The following is a 19,701-nucleotide window of genomic DNA, read 5'->3' as shown; positions in this document are numbered from 1 at the left end:
GAAATAAAAAATAGAGAAGGTAAAATTCAGCCTCTCAAATGGACTCTCGCAATCATTCAGTGTCACACGCTGCAGGGAGGGCGTCCAGAACTGGTTATTGAGCGAACATTCAGTTAAGTGATTTTGTCCTCAATTACCAGACATTCCCCTGTATATTCTACTCTTGGGAGAACAGAGTGCCAGTCACGGTCCACTGCTGCAGGCTCTTATGTAGCACAGTCCCTTAAATCCTATAGTCCAGGGGTTTGTTAGGAGGTATTTGTGGAGGTCACCCTGTGGTTAGGTTGTTGTCTGGTGGCTCTAGGGTCTCAGCGATGTCCTCTAGCTCATCCAGGAGCTCAGAGAAGGAAGGTCTTCGGAATGCATCCATCTGATAGAAAGAGAAAAACATGATAAGCTTTGGTGTTTCATTGAATCTGTTATATATATACCTTCAAAACAGTTAACCAGGTGATTCATTTTGTTAGGAGGTATTTGTGGAGGTCACCCTGTGGTTAGGTTGTTGTCTGGTGGCTCTAGGGTCTCAGCGATGTCCTCTAGCTCATCCAGGAGCTCAGAGAAGGAAGGTCTTCGGAATGCATCCATCTGATAGAAAGAGAAAAACATGATAAGCTTTGGTGTTTCATTGAATCTGTTATATATACCTACAAAACAGTTAACCAGGTGATTCATGGAGCCACATTATGAATGCTGAAGGTGAAAGCTCTCACTTGACAGGTGTTAGTTCTATTCACAGTCACACCATAATAAACATGACCCTCGAGTCGCTACTTCATACCTGACAACAGCTGGCAGAGAGTTCCAGAACCCGCTCTGGGCAGCCCTGCACCAGCTCTCTGAACGATTCCACATCCAGCCCATAGTCCTGTCAACAGATCACACACTGATGTCAATTTACCTTTTACTCTTTCCTTTGAAAGAACATGGAAATGTTGCATACTAAAAGACTGTCGCAGAATTTAAAATGCATTCTGCATTTATAATTTAAATTTCATTAATTTCATTTGTGAAATTAGATTTCATCACATGAGCTCATAGCAAACTTTACAAATTGTCTCTCTCAAAAAAATTTTAATGCCAATTTGAAAACACTGCATTTCTTCAGAGGGGTCAAAGACAAACAACTGTATTTTATTAGGAAAGTGTAGGACAAACTTAACCAACAAAATGCATTTCATCAAAAAGATCCTAAACAAATTGTCTCACTAGAAAAAGTATATTATCTATGATAAACAATCTAAAATACAAACTTAAAAAAAAAGTTTGTACTGCAAGACAACACTTACAAACTATATTTCACCAGAAATTTGACACATTTTTTTTTTTTAATTATAAGAAACACTTTACAAACTATATCTCACCAGAAAATTGCAAAACAAACTTTGCAAACAAACTGTATTTCACCAGAAAATTGTAAGTCAAACTTTACAATTTCACCAGAAAATTATAGAAAACACTTCAGAATGAAGCTTTATTTCACCAGAAAATTACAAAAACTTTACAAACTATACTTCACAAGAATTTTTTTTACAATTTCATAAGAAAATTATATGAAACACAAACTATATTTCACCAAAAAAAAAAGCCAACAAACTATATTTCACAATAAAATTGTGACACAAACCTTACAAGTAAATTATATCTCACCAGAAAATACGAACAAACTATAAACAAACTTCTTACTCTTTAATCAAATAAATGCAGCCTTTAAGCATAAGAGACTTCTTTCAAAAACATTTTTTTTTTTTAATCTTTCGACTGGTAGAGTACATACGATAACCACGTGTCTTTAGCCTCATACATTTATTAACAACTACAGTGAAAATGTAGATGGACCAGAAAATCATTATCCTTGATGTGACGGAAGAGCGCGATGAATAAATCCATACTAAAGAATCTAAATGTCCGTGTGATGGTTCCCTTGACCTAGATCAGATCTATCTGTTCTCTCCCCTCCAGACATCATCGGCTGTCCATCAGCATTAATGAAGCGTAAATGACCACACTGCTGTACACCAGGGCGCAATCGCTCTGTCTGACCTTACTTTCATCCCCAATGCAGTGAAGAGAACCATATTAATTCACGCGACGTAACACGTCTCTCTCAAGGGGTTGTATGTACTGTAATCATCCCAGAGCTCATGCAAGTGCTAAATTATGTATTCTGTGTAACGATGTAGTGTAAATGAACAAATGGTATTAATCTGCCTATGCTGAATAAAAAAAAGGTGTAGAAACAGTTTTCACTCAGAAATATCTAGAAAATTTCCCAATTAATTAAAAAGAAACTTTCACATTGAATTGAGTTGTGAAATTTAAAGTAGAAAGACTGAAATTGTATTTTCTTGTAAAACATACTCTCATAGGCTTTGTTTTATTTACAGCTTTGAACAATCTTTGAGGGAATCCATGCTTAGAATCCAAACAACTGTAACCAAATATTTTTTTAAATAATCTTTTTTCACCATGTAAAGCTTGTAACCCTCCAAAGAGAAAGGAAAACTTGAAATCGCATCATATGACCCCTTTAAGAAAAACATTTAGATAGGAGCAATGAAAGTTTGTCCCACTAATTTCTAATGTTAAAAAAATGGTTCAATAGCGTTGTTTTTTAGTATTCTGATCACTACAAATCACAACATATATTTAAATAAGGAAGGACTGAAGGACTGTCTTTGTGTGTTTACCTGCGTCCTGGGCAGCACCTCTGGGTCGGCAGGGATTCTTGCTAAGATCTCACACAACATGATCCCAAAAGAGAAGACATCAACCTATGATTAAACAGGAGAATACGGCCAGTCAGCAGAGGTTCAGTTCGGTCTCTAATCACAACAGCACCGGCAACGGCTCTCTCTTTATCACTGACAGTGAGGCAGAAACAGCTCACAGTTTATTGTATCTGTTACTCATAATAAATGACTTTCCAAATCTCTACCTCAGCCCCGACCTATGAAGGATGGCATCAAATCAGAAGGTTAATTTGGATTAATGTGAAACGGTTATGTGGATAAATGTGAAACCTGTCAGTAAATCAATACTAATTTAATTTTCAGGAAAAAGACTATTCAACCATAAATGTCCTATTCTACACTTTCGTTTTCAAAGTTGGACGTCTCATTTTCATTGGTACAGCATTCTGTTCTCAGTACCTTGCGGTCATACGGCTCTCCTCTAAGCATTTCAGGGGCCATCCAGAAGGCCGACCCCACCAGAGACAACTTCCTGTCGGGGTCTTTTGCAGGCAGATCCCCCACTTCTCTGGCCAGCCCGAAATCAGTGACCACGGCCTCCCTGCCACGCGAGGTCACACGGATCAAGCAGTTCTGCATTGACAAAACAAGATTCCACATGTAATATGTTGCATTAGAAACAGACTTTATCTCACATCTTTCACTGTGGTATGAGGAAAGAAAGCAAACGAAAACAAAAGTATAAGGAAGATTTTTCTCCATCTCAGATGACCAAAATGACAGAGTCTTATGAGGGAGACCCATCATTTTTCCAAACAGAACTACAAAGCAGCACAATTACAGTATCGTGCCACAAGATGGCAGTATTGCTCAACAGGAAGATTGAGCAGTAAGAAATTGTCTTTGACTCTGCTTCTCTATTACAAAATCCCCTAGAGCCTACAGAAAAACCCAGTCATTACCTGACCATTTAATTAATCAAATCTGGTGTGTCATGGACGGTTTGTCATCAGCACATGACTCCAAAGCTGTGGAGTTATCCAAGCTTTATAGTTCCTGTTTTCCTCTCATTTAAACAGAAAGTTATGGCTCTAACATAAGATTGGGCTAAAAATAAATAATAGTATGCAATCCATATAATGATAAACACATTTTAAATAAAATTAATAAGAATAATAATAGATCATTATTACACATAAATTATTACACAATGTAACAAAAATGTGTTTCATTTAAATTTGTGTGTGTATTGTTCTTTTGTAATTCCGTAAATTTATTTTCACATAGTATCAACATTTTGGTCAGGTCAATTTTAGAACTACTATCATTAATTATGAAACATAACATACATATATTACATATACGCTACAGATAAGCATGTTTTGTTTTTTTAAAGATATTTTGCATTTGCAAGGATGGGAACATTCTAGAAGTTTCTGCAATATTCTGTAATATTCTAGTGCTTTCTGGAACATTCCAGAAGATTGTGAGACTAGTCATAAAAGACAAAAATCATCCAACTTACACTTGTTGTCAGCTTTACTTGACAAGCATTTTGTTCAGTCAATGAATCAGTAACATTAGTCAGTGAAATGCACAAATTGATAAATATGATGCTGAAAGGTAAACTCTCTGACTTCAACTTAAAGCACACACAGTAGTCTTTCACCAGAGCATCAGGTATAGCTTTACATCAACAGAGAGTTGTGAATGTGCAATGAGTGTGCTATCACGCTCTGAGGTTTCATGTGTGGCAGTAACAGTACCCATGTGTTTTAAATACACCCACTGACATAAGGCAGCTATACAACCACACATAACCTCTGGCATGGAAACCTGAACCTGCCATGTTATGCAAGCAGAACAAGTAAAGTTTTACCTCCACACTGTGTAATGGCATGTAAACTATAGTAGCAATATTTGTGCTATGGACTTGTTCAGGTGTGCTATTACTTTTCTGTACGTTCTTTCTTTGCCTGATAAAAAGCTAAAAAAAAATCCTTCACACCTACACTGGACCAGTAAACAAGCCCCAGCTACCACCCCGAACACATTAGCAACCACATTGCATTGGGACAATGAGTTTACTTTAGCATGGAGAAGCATACATTTACTTCAAGAAATGTAAAAATCTAGTTATAAAACATAAAACCGTTTAAAAATAACAAGGCTAAGTTATGTCCGTTTTTAGTAAAACTGCATGTGAGCAGGGTGAGAGGATAAAAGCTTGAAAGTGACAGGTGTCAGCAGGTCATTTCTTATGTGAGCGAGTAAAAAGAAAACGAAAAAAGGTTAGCGAGTGAAAGCAGCCGCAGTCTGGAGTTTATGGAATGGTGAATGCTGGCTACAGCATTAGCATAATAACGGCCTGACCTTCCCATCTCTGTTCAAACACACAGGCCTGTGCTCACTGCACACTGCAGCCTGGCAACTGCCACAGTTAAACCTGTCAGGACCATGACTGTTTTTCTCTGCTTACAACTTTATAAGGGTGCAGGTTCCCTTTTCAAAATGCAACGAAATTCTCGTCTTTTAGTCATTTCACTAACAATATGAGTGAGGGTGTCATATACACTACTGTTCAAAAGTGTGGGGACAGAAAGTGTTTTTAATACTTTTATTTACCATGGATGCACTAAATTGATTAAAAGTGACAGTAAAATTTTTTTCAAACAAATCTGTTCTTTTGAACTTTCTATTCATCATCCTGAAACAAATATATCACGGTTTCCACAATAACAGCTCACATCTTCCAAAACATGAAAGAAAATTTTCAAATAGACATTGTCTTTTTTAACAAGCCGCATATTTGAAGTCTAAACAATTGCATTCTCGCCTAAAAAATCTCTAAAAACTACATTCTGTGACACAGTAACAGTATTATCCATAAAATTATAGTGGATCTGGGCATCTGCCATGACACTTGCTCTGAGAAATACTGCAAGTGGAGTGATACAAACGGTGGTTTAGAGTTCTGTTATCACTAGAATATCGCACTGCTCAGATATCTCAGCTAATCAGATTCAAGGACCAGAAAGAACTGTTGTATAAATAATAAAAAATTACAATAAAAGTGTTTTCACTGTATTTCAAATAAATGCAGGTTCAGTGAACATAAGAGAAAAAACAAATCTTACAGACCCCAAACTTTGGAACGCCAGTGTATTTTCAATAGAAAGTATTTCCTTCCTATTGAAAATACACTTCCTTTTTTTCCAATAGGGATTTTCAATAGGAAGGATTTCCTGATATGTTTTTTCCTTCACTGAATTTCTATAAACACATTCTGAAGAAAAACATAAAGAAGCATCACTTATATTTCCCCCAGGGCCGATCCTGTTCCTTTACAGAACACGTCTCCTTCAGGACACAATGTTCTTTACCAAAAAAATGTTGAAATACCTTGGCCCATGGTGTGAGAATGGTCACAGTGGAGGCATGCGGCACTGTTTTTCATGTTCTGTGTGTTTCGGTATTAAGCATGTTATCTACGTCCCATCACTCTGCTATTGTGTTCATAAGCGATGAATGGAAACCATAACTGAAGTAAATCTACAGAAACCAAAACCTTTCACTCAAGATAATATAAATGGTGCCAAGTTTCACACATTGAAAAATGGAAATGCAAGCACTACTTGTCACAAAATGCCATTCAATTTTTTATCATTTCAATTGTTGAAAAATAAAATAAAATCCAAAAGTGAATTAGGAGCCAAATAAATATTTTTGCAAACATACTACACTAAAAATGCATTAAATTCATTGCAAAATTTAGATAACATAATATCAAACCAAGCTGCAGCTGCAATCAAATAATGCTGGACCTTTTCCTGAACTAGCTTCACTTTAGTTGGTTAACAGGTAATGGTTAAAATGAGTGAAGTTAGAAAATGTGTAGCAATAGTTTGCAGATAGCACTTTGACATTTTTTAATGCAACGCAATTGATTTTTTTTAATTTTTTTTTTATTTATATAACAAAAATATATAATATATATATATAATTATTCTTTTTTTAAAAAAAATGGATTTTAAGTTTGACTTAAGCATCCAGATACCTTTGGGGCCACTGTGTAAGTATGCCGATCTTCACTTTGTAAGATTATGGGAGATAATATTATGGTTATCTCACAACTAACTAAGCTGTACCTAAGCAATAAAAAAAAAAATTAGGTTATATGAGAAAAGAAGAAATGGACACAAGCGAAGTGTGCTCAATACCAGTTAAACACTGGAATCTGTGGAATTATATGCATACATGGTACTCGCTGAATCATGTATTCAACACATTTTGTTCAAAACATGACTTAAGTCAGTCAAGTCAGGCAAGTTACATTAGATGTAAAAACAGCAAAAATTTCAATGGAGTGACATTACAAATCTCTATCATTAGCTATAAATGCAAAGGCGTGTTCTTGGCACACACCTTTAAATCTAGGTTGAACACTGCGAGGTGATATTTCATAATATATCTTTGCCATAATTGCTCAACTTTGATCCCTGAAGTCTGCCAACTCACTCGTCCTCACCTTAGAGTTGAGATCTCTGTGGTAAATGTTCTTGTAGTGGAGATAGGTCATTCCTCGGCTAATATCACAGCCCAGTTCGATCTTCTCTCTCCAGCAGAGGTTGACGTCATGCCTGGCCAGCAGCTCCTCCAGACAGCCTCCGCTCACATACTAGGTGGAGGAGGGAAGGACACGAGATTATAAAACACTTTGAATTATAACCTGATTTATACAGTGAAAATGCAACTCACTTTTGCAGCATGTTAAATCAGGAAAACTTTTTTTCTTTGTAGAAAATGATATACTCTTCACACATTAGAAAAACATAATGGTGAGTCACTGCTAGTGTTATGAGACTTTCTGGGCAGCACGCAGAGAAAGCAAAAGACTGGATATGCTTAATTGTGAATACTAATTCCTAAAAGTTGCCACCCACCTCGAGAATTGGATACAGCTTGTTCTCCTTGACACAAATCCCCAGGTACCTACAGAATGAAAATCACAGTATTTTACTTTATCATCCGAGAACTGAGGAATAACGCAAAGTTTAGAGCATTCACAGGTAATAACAAGACTGACAAATCATCCAATCAGCACCTGTGACCTTTATACATCTGTGTAAACCCTTTAAATTGACTTGAGATAAAATGTACAGTCAAAGGAATCAAAAGGATTTTAGCAGTGCAAATTAAATAAGATTTTTACATTTTCACCCAAATGTGTGTAGGTTCTATGTAAAACTTGATGCCAGAATGACAGTGTATTGCAGGCATTTACCAGGCCATTGCTATGCAGTTGCTAAGGTACTCAAAGTAGTTTTTAGTTGCTATTGGGTTGCTAGGGTGTTCTGGGTAGTCAAAAGAGGCCACATTTTTATGATATTCTAGATGTGGCCTGAATACAAAGGGTTAAATGTTTGTTCTTAAACGTAAGTATGAGCAATTAGGGATGTTAAAATTCTGGCTGATCCAAATGATAATTGATAAATATATTTCTAAATGATATTCAAATAAAAAATACAATATTGTCTAAATAAATTAAAAATAAAACAAGAACTGCTAAACAATTGTTTTAAATGCAACAAGAGACTTGTACAGTATGAAAACGGGATAATCATATGGAAATTTGCTAAAGGCTTTTTAATCAACTTTTGTGAAGTTGACAGTAAGGTAATCTAACTCTAAAAATATTAGAAATTAGCATGCACAATTAGATATCCAACAATAACAGATACCAATGAATTAAAAATCTCTAATATTGACCAATATCTAATCTGGTGCAGATATATCATGCATCCTTACAAGCAATACTAATAATGATGCTTGTTTTAGCAAACACTACTAAAACTCAGGATTCAAAACACGGGCTGTGTGTAGTTATTACAGTCTCACAGTCTAATGCTTTTAATATCAGAAGATCATCTAAATTGTAGCCATTCACTGGTTACCTTTGTTCAAGGTCAGGAAATCTTAACGTAGTCAGGTTTATTATTTAGTATTACGCCGACAGAGTCAGAGTTGTTTTCTTCCCATGTTCTGAGTGGGTGTTATGAGCATCAGGCCGGCGTGGGATTGATGGAAGTGATTAATAATCGCGTGTGCAGAGGCGGCTCACCTCACTATGTTCGGGTGGGAGAGTTTCTGAAGTAGACTGATCTCCCTCACGATGCTGTTCTGATCCACGTCATTCTTATAGATCTTCACTACCATCACCTTCTTCGTGGTGCCATGTATCACCTGAGCGAGGGAGAATTACATCATTATTGACTCAGCAGCGAGGGCGTCACATGCTGTACATACAGTGGGCGTTTCAACAGGAGGGATTTCCTGACATGCTTATCCTTCCTTGAAATTCTGTAAACACATTCACAACAAAAAAGAAGCATCACTCTTATTTTCCCCTGGGCTAATTCTGTTCCTTTACAGTACACAACTCCTTTAGGACACAATGTTCTTTTAAAAAAAAAGTCCAGTCATTACTTGGCCCATGGTGTGTTTTTTGTTGTTGTTTTTTTTACAGTTTTTTTTACATTCTGTGTGAATTGATATTAAACACGTTATCTAGGTTCAATCACTCTGCTATTGTAAAGCTCTGCTGTGATCTTAGTCCTCGCCAAAGTCTTTCATTCAAGATAGTATCAAGCACAAAAGAGTTTCACACAATAATAACGGCTTTTTTGTGAGCTTTGGCAAGACTTGTAACAAAATGCCGTTTAGTTACTTACAATTGAAATTATGAGGTTAAAGGAATGCTGAAGCGATTTTGCAAAACAAGAAAAAAAAGTTTGCATATAAAAAATGTGATTGTTTCCTCAGGCATTTTTTAAAACCAACTAGTTATTTTCATGTTTGTGATGGTTTTCAAGATCATTTAAGCTTGACAGGGTGGTGATGGTTACGTGACGTTAAACATGTATTTCTTAGTAGACTGTCTGCAGCTTGTTTTTAGGAAACGACAGACACTTCATGTCTGTAAGGTTCTTTTGTAAGGACTAACAAGGCCGTGACTTCCAGACAAAATGATTAGAAGATCATTTAACATTTTGGCAACAGAATTCGGGTGGGTACAAAATCCCCACCAATTATTTATACTGGAGATAAGGAACAGAACCTTTGCTCTTGAAAGGCAGCAGGTGGTGGAACGAAAACATTTATCTTAAGGTTTCAATGCCTGAGATCTCAATGTGCCTCATTTTCACAGCTTTGATTAAATCAGTGCACTTTCGCTAAAGGGCAGATTATCTAATCAGATTCTGTGCTGTTCCATTATTACATGCCGCCTTTAGGACATTCTAGCAATTTTAGCACATTTTTCATAAACATTTTACATTTTTTTGTCTCGCTCCACCGTTACTGACAGGAAACCCTTACCTTGTAGACCTTGGAGAAGAAGCCGGTTCCGATAAGTTCTGCGCTGAAGTCTTCCCAGAACTCTAGTTTACGGACGGTGGTGCGGAGTCGGTGCCAGCAGTCGGTCTGCCAGTAGGTGTCTGTGGACTCATTGAGCAGAGTGGGACTGACCGGTTCTGGAGTGTCGTCCACCTCACACATCTTGGAGATCTCATCTACAAGAGAAAAAGCAGAAGTAGGAGAGATGAAGCTTAGTTTTACACTGCAGAAGTGGATTTAGAGTAATCAAAGCAACCAAGCTTTGTTTATAGGAGATGAAAAAAAAATCTGTTTTGCAATACAAAAAATAAAAATCACTAATAATTCATCACATTATATACCTTATTCATCTGACGTAAGACCAGTTTTACAGTAAAGCCTGCATTAAGATTAATCATAATGTCCAAGACTGCATCTATGCAGAGGATAATCCACAGAAAAATTTTAAAAAAGGATGCATTTTGATGAAAAATAAAATGTCAAAACAGACAATACCTCAAATAACAATATGTTTTTATATAAAATACTTATATCTGGATTAATCATGCATTTTCATCAAGTTATTTATTAATTTAGCTGTTTCATTGCAGGGCTTATGATTATTTAAATTTAAAAAATCTAAACATATCAATTTTTTAAAGGTCTACCATTACTTTATCATAAGGACTATTCTTTTTTCAGTATGTTTTAATTACATTTCGATAAAAATGTTTATATCATGATACTTAACTTCGTTAAATGCCAAACTCGTTATCAACGAAAGGAAAACTTGAAATCGCATCATATGACCCCTTTAAGAATATTGTGATTCTTGCTTTTTTTGCTATATCGTCCACCCCTACTATAGTCATAATTTGCAGCATCCAAGTTGTATTTCCAAGGTACCAGGCTGATACAGTTCAATGAGCTTGCGATGACATCAAATCTTTGAAACAAGTAAACGAGACACCCTTGAGCACACCTGCATATTCTCCTTTGTTGTCAGTTATATCCGGTTTCAGATTTACCCACCTTGAAAAGCAACCTGTGGTTGGTCGCTCTGATTTTTGGCCAGATGTTTTCCTGCACATTTGGGTGGCATTATGCAAATGTTTCCACATAGTGAGGTAGATATGTGGGGGTGTGTTAGAACGAGCCGTTTTAGGGGGGCGTGGCAGAGTCTTAACTTTGATAAAGAATATCTCTTTGGTTTTGAGACTTTAGTCTTTGCAACTTCAGGGATCTTATCTATGCACAATCAGCTTGTAACACTCCAAAGAGAAAGGAAAACTTGAAATCGCATCATATGACCCCTTTAAGAATATTGTGATTCTTGCTTTTTTTGCTATATCGTCCACCCCTACTATAGTCATAATTTGCAGCATCCAAGTTGTATTTCCAAGGTACCAGGCTGATACAGTTCAATGAGCTTGCGATGACATCAAATCTTTGAAACAAGTAAACGAGACACCCTTGAGCACACCTGCATATTCTCCTTTGTTGTCAGTTATATCCGGTTTCAGATTTACCCACCTTGAAAAGCAACCTGTGGTTGGTCGCTCTGATTTTTGGCCAGATGTTTTCCTATCTACATTGGCAGTTTTTGGCCCAAATAAGCTGCAAAGTGGACCAAAGTGGACTTTGTGCCCATACTTAAAGGTCTAGATAGGCAAGCTATCCTGTAAGTGTGCCTTTAAAGATAGTTTGGCTTTATTTAGGCCAAGCAGACATTACATAATTAACCATATCCTAAGAACTTGCAAATGTCCTCATTGGATGATCTCACATTATGAGGAAACATGAGGTTAATATTTAGACTTAGGATGCTGAACATAGATAACACATGATTTTATGTACTACACTAGCACAAACTTCTGGCTGACCATGTGTTCTACAAGAAAAAACTGTTTGTGTACATGTGTGCATAGTGTGGATAAGTCTGGACATTTTATTGAATTGTGTATTAGCGTGTCAGCTGGAGATTACATCATTGCGCGTCATCATTGGTGCCCAGAGCACTGGGTGTCCTAACTACCCGTTAATATGTTTACTGGCTTCCACACGCAACATCCTACAAGGTTTCTCAGTGATGGTCCTGCCACAACCTCTATCCATCAGCTGCCACCGACACACCAACGTCTGACCCCAGGCTACTGACACAAACACACTCCCTCACACTTTATCAGATACTGTATGTGTTAACATTACTCTCAGATATTCAAAGCTCTCTACCAGTTGCAATAATCCGGAAGGTGATGACGCATTGCTACTGCACTGGAAAGCTCTGGAAAGCAAAGTCCATAATATCAGTGTTAGCTCAGCATAAACTCTAGTTAGATAGCTAGCTGGCCGTACATACTGAGAAAAGGCTGTAATCATTACATAGTCTCAGGGATTTGCTGTGAGAGAGAGATAAAATAACCAGGTTAGATCACTGCTCTGATGTTTGTCTGGAAGATATATAATTCAGTCCTTTAAAACGTTTTGGTCAATCCTTTTTTTTCAGTCCTTTTAAAATGTTTTGACATTGTTTTTGAGCTTGTAATTGTTTGTTGTTGTCTAATTTTTACATATGACAGTGCACTAACCACAAAGTATTATGCTATTACCTTGTTTTTTGGACATAACATGGAAATACCAAGGTATTCTTTTGAAGTAACATGGAAATACCACATTATATGAATATGCTAATCAATTAATCATGTAATACTAGTGTTTTAAACAAACGTACAAAATGTGGCAGCATATAAATGTATTTATAAAACTAAAATTATTTATCTGAAATACTGAAATGTAATATTACTTCATATTTAAAATATTAAATATTACACTAAGATGTTATATATAATTTAATATTTTAACATTTAATATTTAAAAGTATATATGAAAAGTATGTGTGTGTGTGTTTGTACAGAGCTGCTTTCAATACAAAAAAGATGCTTGTGTTATTTAATAGCTTTGATGACTTTACTATTACTAAAAATGTGCAAAATAGTAGCAATAAAAATGAGACAAAATGCATTGTATTAAAATACCATGGAATTTCCATCTGATGTACCACAGCACCAGAACAGTACTTTTTGTAAAGATAGTTTGTGGAAAAACTATGGCATATGTGCAGTGCACCTATGCTAACAAAAAGTGTTGATTGACATATTTTCTTTGTCACGCTTGGATAATATTAAATGCTGGTGCAGTACATGGTGCGAACAAACCAAAAAAATTTTCTGAAAACTTCCTTGAATGCATTATGGCGGCGTATATACGTAAGATGCAATAAGATCCATCAGGGCCTAAATCTTGATATTTCTGCTATCATCTAAAAGCATTAGCACAATTACCTAAACTAAACAGCGCTCAAAGATAGAAAGCTCATCCAACCATCAAAGTTCATACAACAACAAATAAGATAAGAAACTCACTAATCCTGTACGATAAGAGAGAGTGATTACTGCCAATGCATATCTGGCTGATATTTGATATCTTGTACAATCACGCACAAACCCATGCACACGCACGCACACGGATGCACTGAGTCTTAAAGCCATCCTCAGATGTCATTGTCATTATGCGTGACACCTGAAACCTGCTTTGCCAGACGTACCTTGCCTCTCTCACATGCAAACGACAATGGTGAACGTAGGATCGACTGACGTGGTCTTTGAGGGGGTTTAGCAAGCCAGGGTGTCTCTTTCAGTGTCTGCGGGTATGTTAATGTAAATGAGACATGGAAAGAGAACCAACACGGTTTGGGGAGCGAGTGTAGAATGGATTCAGATGTGGTGTGACGCAAAGCATTTGTTTGATCTACCTTGGGGTGAAGGATAGAAAGAAATTACTCAATTAGTCTTCAACTACTCACAGCGCTCCTACTGAAAGAGTGAATTTCACCTCTTGAGTCGATTGGAAAATGTAAGAAGAGAGTCTGAAACAAAGCAAACTTTGTTTGGAATGGAGAAAAAAAATGGTTTAGACTACTGAAAAATGAGCTTCCTGCCATTCAGGTAGCTTTTTCCATAATCAAAAGTCCACACAGGAAAAGGAAACTAAAAGAACATTGGCCAGCATGTGCTGTTAAACAACTGAAGGGTTAAAACAGGGCATTTTTACAGTAAATAATTCAGTGTAAGGCAAGAACTCTCGTGTGTGTCACTTTGGGCGCTCTCCTTTAGAGATCTATTGAGTTTCCTTCTGTCTGTGTAGCAACTGAAGCTCCCTGGGTCACATCCCCTCTGCTTTCTATGACGTGAGCTCTGGAGTGTGTGAATGAGACAGAAAGAGTGAGAAAAAAACTAAAAGAGGTGATGAAGTTTACAGTTTGGCTACATTCATCTCGAAGCTTAATTTTATGCTAGAATATTCAGTGCAATATCGTCTCACAGATGGTTCCTGAAACCACAAGCTGTGAAAATCTGTGTCATTTCAGATCAGTAACCATCTCTAGTGCTTGATTTGGCCGATAATAACCCAGTCATGCATAGGTTAAGCAGGTCTCAGTCATCATAGGTAATGCAGATGGGCACATGCATATTTTACACATTCAGGACCGAGACACTCCTATAAATGCAGGTCAAATATCAGTACAACTAGACATGGGTTTCTTCATCAGAACAGATTTGGAGAAATTTAGCATTCACTTGCTCACCAATGGATGATGGCACCCATTCACTGCAGAGGATCCATTGGTGAGCAAGTGAATGCTAAATTTCTCCAAATCTGTTCTGATTAAACTCATCTTGAATGAGTACATTTTCAGCAAATTTTCATATTTGAGTGAACTGTTTAGTTTTTATGTCATTTTCCAGCCTCTCTGATGATTAGAATTAAACATACTTTCTTCTTTTTGGTGCTGTGCTTTTATGGACGTCGATATGTAAGCAAGCACTTTGCATGTGAAATGATTATTATAATGAAATCTAGTTGGCACTGCCTCATGCCTTTTCATAAACTCCCTGCATTACATTCTGACAGGTTCACACAACAATCTGCACTGAAATGTGACGCACAAACTGTTAAGTTTGGACATGATCAGGAGCATTGTTGAAAAAATAAACATTCTTTCCTAACATTATGCAGAACGGCATGTGCAGCCTCACAGCTAGGAAGAGCGAAACATTTGGCAGACCATCTTATTAATGTTAGTTTACGAACTGTTTTCATAGTTACTTGTTCTTTTGGTGTTCAGGGTTAATAGTTTCTCTCCTACTTTATTAAGTCCTTTATCAATTCCTATTTAAAGAGCCAAACTGAATACTGAAAAGTTGTCGTTGGATTGGCGTAGAAATGTTAGAAAACAGCACAACCCGAGTGAAATGATCAACTGTCTGACTCTGGAATGTTGTCAAGTGTAAGTATCAATCAATGTCAGAACTAGATGGGGTCCAACAACCGATTGTTTTACACCAAACAGACGTCTTCAGGGTGTAATCACAGGTTAGTAGTTTCATTTAGAAAAAAACTGAGTAAAGGAGTTGCCCTGCAGGACATGGATAGCTGAGCTCAGGCAAACACTGGAAAAATCTGGTACCGTGAAGTCAGAGAGGTCAGGCATTTGAGTACAGTGATATAAGGCCATGTACACTACTGTTCAAACGTTTGGGGTCAGTACTATTTTTTTTTAAAGAAATTAATACTTTATTCAGTAAAAGTGCATAAGTTGAATAAGAATGACAAAAAAAATTGTTACAAAAATCTAATCACATCCTATTAATAAAAGAATCCTGAAAAAAATAATTCATTGTTTTCGCAAAAATATTTAATGTTTTAAACATTAAAAATGACAAGAAATGCTTCTTGAGCACCAAATCAGCATATTAGAATGATTTCTGAAGGATCATGTGACACTAAAGACTGGAGCGAAGCAAAAACTGCTGAAAATTCAGCTTTGCCATCAGGAATAAATTACATTTTAAAATATATTCAAACTGAAAACAGTTATTTTATTTGGTAATAATATTTCACATGTTATTGTTTTTACTATATTTTGGATCAAATAAATGCAGCCTTAGCATTGAGCATAAAACACTTCTTTCAAAAATATTAAAGAATAGTACCCCAAACTTTGAACGGCAGTGTAAAAACACACACGTAGGGTGCGGTTCATACCGAGACACCATTCTGTGAAATTCCACACTTTGTGAAGATTCTGAAGCATTGGACATGAGAAAAAACACCTATCTGCTGGTCTTACCAGACTAGAAATCAACATCATGATGAAAGACACACTAAATAAAGCCTTGAAGAAAGACCACAGAGAACTATATGGAAAAACTACATGAACCAAATTCAGAAACATCAAGTCCCAGAAATGCAACATCCACAACTGTGGCCTAAAAAACTGATACGATTGGAAACTCTTAAGCTAAACAGCAAAGTCACCGACACCTGTGAAAATGAGACTCTTTTCCGTTATTCAAGGGTTTTAAGACACTTGATCTCCATTTGCACATGTATGGACGGATCTACCAAGTTAACACGCAGCTCCAACCAAATCTTTAAAGACTTACCAGCTCCAACCACGCAAAACGTGAGGGAAAAGGTCATCTGATGTTCCACAAAGGAAATTTATCATGATTTACATCAAGAAAAAGAGAAATTAGCTACAGCCTGAGATCATTAGCGGGTTGCGTGCTACTGATTTGCCAGAATACAGCTGGCTAACTCAGAGACATACTGAATCAAAGCCCTTGTTCTCTTTGTTTAGCCTGCACAGATGACCTTTAACCTTCTATTGAGGACCTTCCACTGCAAATTGGACGGTCAACAGTGATTCCAACAACTTTCATTTTGAATTAACTGAAAGACATGGAGCAAAAGTATGGCAGCACTAAGCAAGGTCCAGCTGTCATTTTAGATGTCCTGGACATCCTGTCCAAAAAGTGGGACAAACTATGAGATTCTGCAGTTCTGCTCCAAACATTCCTCTTTTGGATGACATCACAGAACTGTCAAAAAGGTCATTGACCTCAGGTCTGAGATGTAGTTAGTTTGGCCGAACCCATTAACAACAATATGAAATGCAAACAGTCTGTCTGTATAAACAGACATCTTGTGACACTGAAGACTGCAGTAATGGTGGCTGCAGAAAATTCAAATTACAAATAATAAATTACATTTTCAAATGAATGAAAATAGAAAACAATTGTTTTAAATTGTAATAATATTTCACAATATTACTGTTTTTACTGTATTATCAAATAAATGCAGCCTTGGTGAGCATAAAATACTTTTTTCAAAAATGTAAAAAAAAAAAAAAAGTGATGTCAGGGAAATGTTTGGAAGTACAAAAAAATGCACTGACAGAAATGCGCTTACAATAGTCTATGAGGAAATCATTCAGCGTTTTCTTCCTGTACAGTAACTCACAGCAAAGCAAATCAAAACCAGTCAGTTTTCAACAGATTTTGCTGCAAACTTCATAAAAGTTGATTTCCTACATCCTGTACATGGTTCGGGAAATTTCTGTGTTTTCATATATGGCTTAATCCTTCTGCAATGTTTCTGTTTGTGCTAAACTGACAGCGCTGGTAGACACCCCCGCGGTCTGTTCCTCAGTAGATATAAATATCTGATTTATCGCCTCCATTTCCATTCGTACTCTCTAAACTCTCAACAACTCTTCACAAATACATAATATCAAATCTCGCAAAACATAATATAAATCTGGATAGACACAAGACAAATAAGTCAACCACACATGATTTTAATAGCCTGTAACATGAAACATTCCTAACAACATCTTTGTATGCATTTGCATTTGTAATATATTCAATTGAATATTTGCCAACAGCAATAAATTTCCAACATATGCCATTCAGTAACAGCTGGGCAGACGGGTAGACTAACTGTCATTTTCCTCTGCAATACAATCCACACTTCTGACCTAACTTGCAACTAATTTTAACCCAGGCTATTAGAGCAGTGTTTCTCAACCAGGGGTCCGTGGACCCCTAGTGGTCCTTGACGTAAGGCCAGGGGGTCCGTATAAAGTATGAATTTTTGTGACATGACATGTTCCCATGAAAGAAAAATCCAATATAGCTGATGATATGGCCAAATACTGGACAAGTCAACTAATTTGAATTATACTTGACTGCATTTGGTCCTCACAAAGATACAAATGATACATAGATGAGTCAATTTTGTTCTGGGGGTCCTTGAGGATGGTTCTGAATTGGACTGGGGTCCGGTACGCCAAAAGGTTGAGATTCACTGTATTAGAGGGTTCATATCCCTCTCAGACCAAACAAAATACACATCAACATATAGCTTACACATACAGGTAGCCAAAATATGTTCGGCACAGTCCTTTCCAACAAAAGAGCAGATAAGGAAAGTATTTTTTTACACGTAAAATTATAAATACTTACTCCATCGGTTCAACAAGCTGTTCATGTGCATCACGAGGAGGTGGTGATGGTCAGCTTCCTGCGACTGCCTCTAGAAGAGACCACACAAGCACACTATGAAATACTGGATAGCAAATGATATCTAAATATGTACTACAATCTCATAAAATTCAACACATCCTAAACCAAGTGTTGAATGACTAAGCAGCATTTTTTCTGGTCAGCACTTCTAAAGATAAAGCAACAGTATAACGGCTCCTAACTAAACTTGCTAGAAGACTTGCTTGTAAATTCCTTGTGTTTATGACATTTATGACATGATTTGTTCCAGACCATCTTTCGAGATAAAAGTTTTACACCGAAATAGGATTGAAAACCCTATAATTAAAATCACTTTAAACAATAAAAATTATTTTCAAGTTTACTATACTTTATATGTATTTATATTAGCATTTATTATGATTAAATAAATATAAATATACAAATTAAATCTACATATCTACACACATCATAAATACAAATATCTAAATAATTACAAATGTTCAGTAAACAAACAAACGACCAATCATCTATAGTCAAACATGAGCTAAACAATATAGATTCCGCAATGGCATCTCTAATTTAAATAAAAGAAATGAAAACATGTAACGTTACTTACAAATCCACCTGCCTCCCTCAAAATTCTTTCTGGCAGCTTCCTGCGAAATCGTGCCTTAGATGTTGCTGGTACATCTACTCTGCTGTGAAGGCTTCTGTCGCGGACAGGCGTGCAGTTCAGTGCGCATATTCCCGCTGATCCGCGCGCCACTGCGTTCTGCTGTACACAAGCACAGAACGCGCGCAGAGCTCAAGTCAAGAAGCGTTTGATCAGTTGCCATAGGAACCTGCGAGGTGAAGCCTTCACGCTCATCATAAATTCCACATATCTGCGCATAGACTGCGATCTTGTGGCGCCTCCCACACGCTACAGATTATCTTTAATTTCCGGGCAAAACGTATCGCAGAATGTCCTACATATTTTGATGATGAATGTGTGGATATGGCAGTTAAGTTTACAAATGCATCTCGTATTTAATATCTTTTATCTAATTTTTTTTATATCTATTTTTGAGTTTATAAATAAGATTTTCCATCTTATTTTTTTAAATATTACACTGAAAGATAAATATTTTGTGTGTTATATTTTGTTTTATGTGTTTGTAGAATGCACGAGCACTGTCCTCTGACACCCTCTAGTGATGTATCAAAATCTACATGAATAGTTCTTTGTTTAAAATAAAAGTTCATTC

General features: G+C 36.6%; 1 protein-coding gene across 1 annotated transcript; it reads right to left on the bottom strand.

The window, feature by feature from the left end:
- Positions 1 to 470: 470 nt before the first annotated feature.
- Positions 471 to 19,275, bottom strand: LOC107736869 (dual specificity testis-specific protein kinase 2). Its single transcript, XM_016548232.1, has 10 exons — positions 19,071 to 19,275; positions 18,434 to 18,503; positions 10,068 to 10,261; positions 8,812 to 8,933; positions 7,634 to 7,682; positions 7,219 to 7,368; positions 3,150 to 3,323; positions 2,688 to 2,771; positions 779 to 865; positions 471 to 585 (listed from the first exon to the last, which is right to left on the bottom strand). The coding sequence occupies exons 2-10, from the start codon at positions 18,462 to 18,464 to the stop codon at positions 484 to 486; spliced, it is 993 nt and encodes a 330-aa protein (XP_016403718.1). The 5' UTR covers positions 18,465 to 18,503; positions 19,071 to 19,275; the 3' UTR covers positions 471 to 483.
- Between the last annotated feature and the right edge of the window lie 426 nt (positions 19,276 to 19,701).

This window comes from Sinocyclocheilus rhinocerous, unplaced genomic scaffold (assembly GCF_001515625.1).
Source record: "Sinocyclocheilus rhinocerous isolate Xijiao unplaced genomic scaffold, SAMN03320098_v1.1 scaffold192, whole genome shotgun sequence".
In the NCBI taxonomy this organism is placed as follows: Eukaryota; Metazoa; Chordata; class Actinopteri; order Cypriniformes; family Cyprinidae; genus Sinocyclocheilus; species Sinocyclocheilus rhinocerous.
This window is presented reverse-complemented; position numbering and strand designations above follow the sequence as displayed.

Bases quoted from the DNA above. Each gene is read 5' to 3' on its own strand.
- LOC107736869 (XM_016548232.1), bottom strand. From the start codon at position 18,464: ATGCACATGAACAGCTTGTTGAACCGATGGA. The intron at 2,772-3,149 runs GTACTGAGAACA...GTTTAATCATAG, and splicing joins GAGAGCCGTATGACCGCAAG to GTTGATGTCTTCTCTTTTGG. The intron at 586-778 runs GTATGAAGTAGC...TCTTTCTATCAG, and splicing joins TCTCTGCCAGCTGTTGTCAG to ATGGATGCATTCCGAAGACC.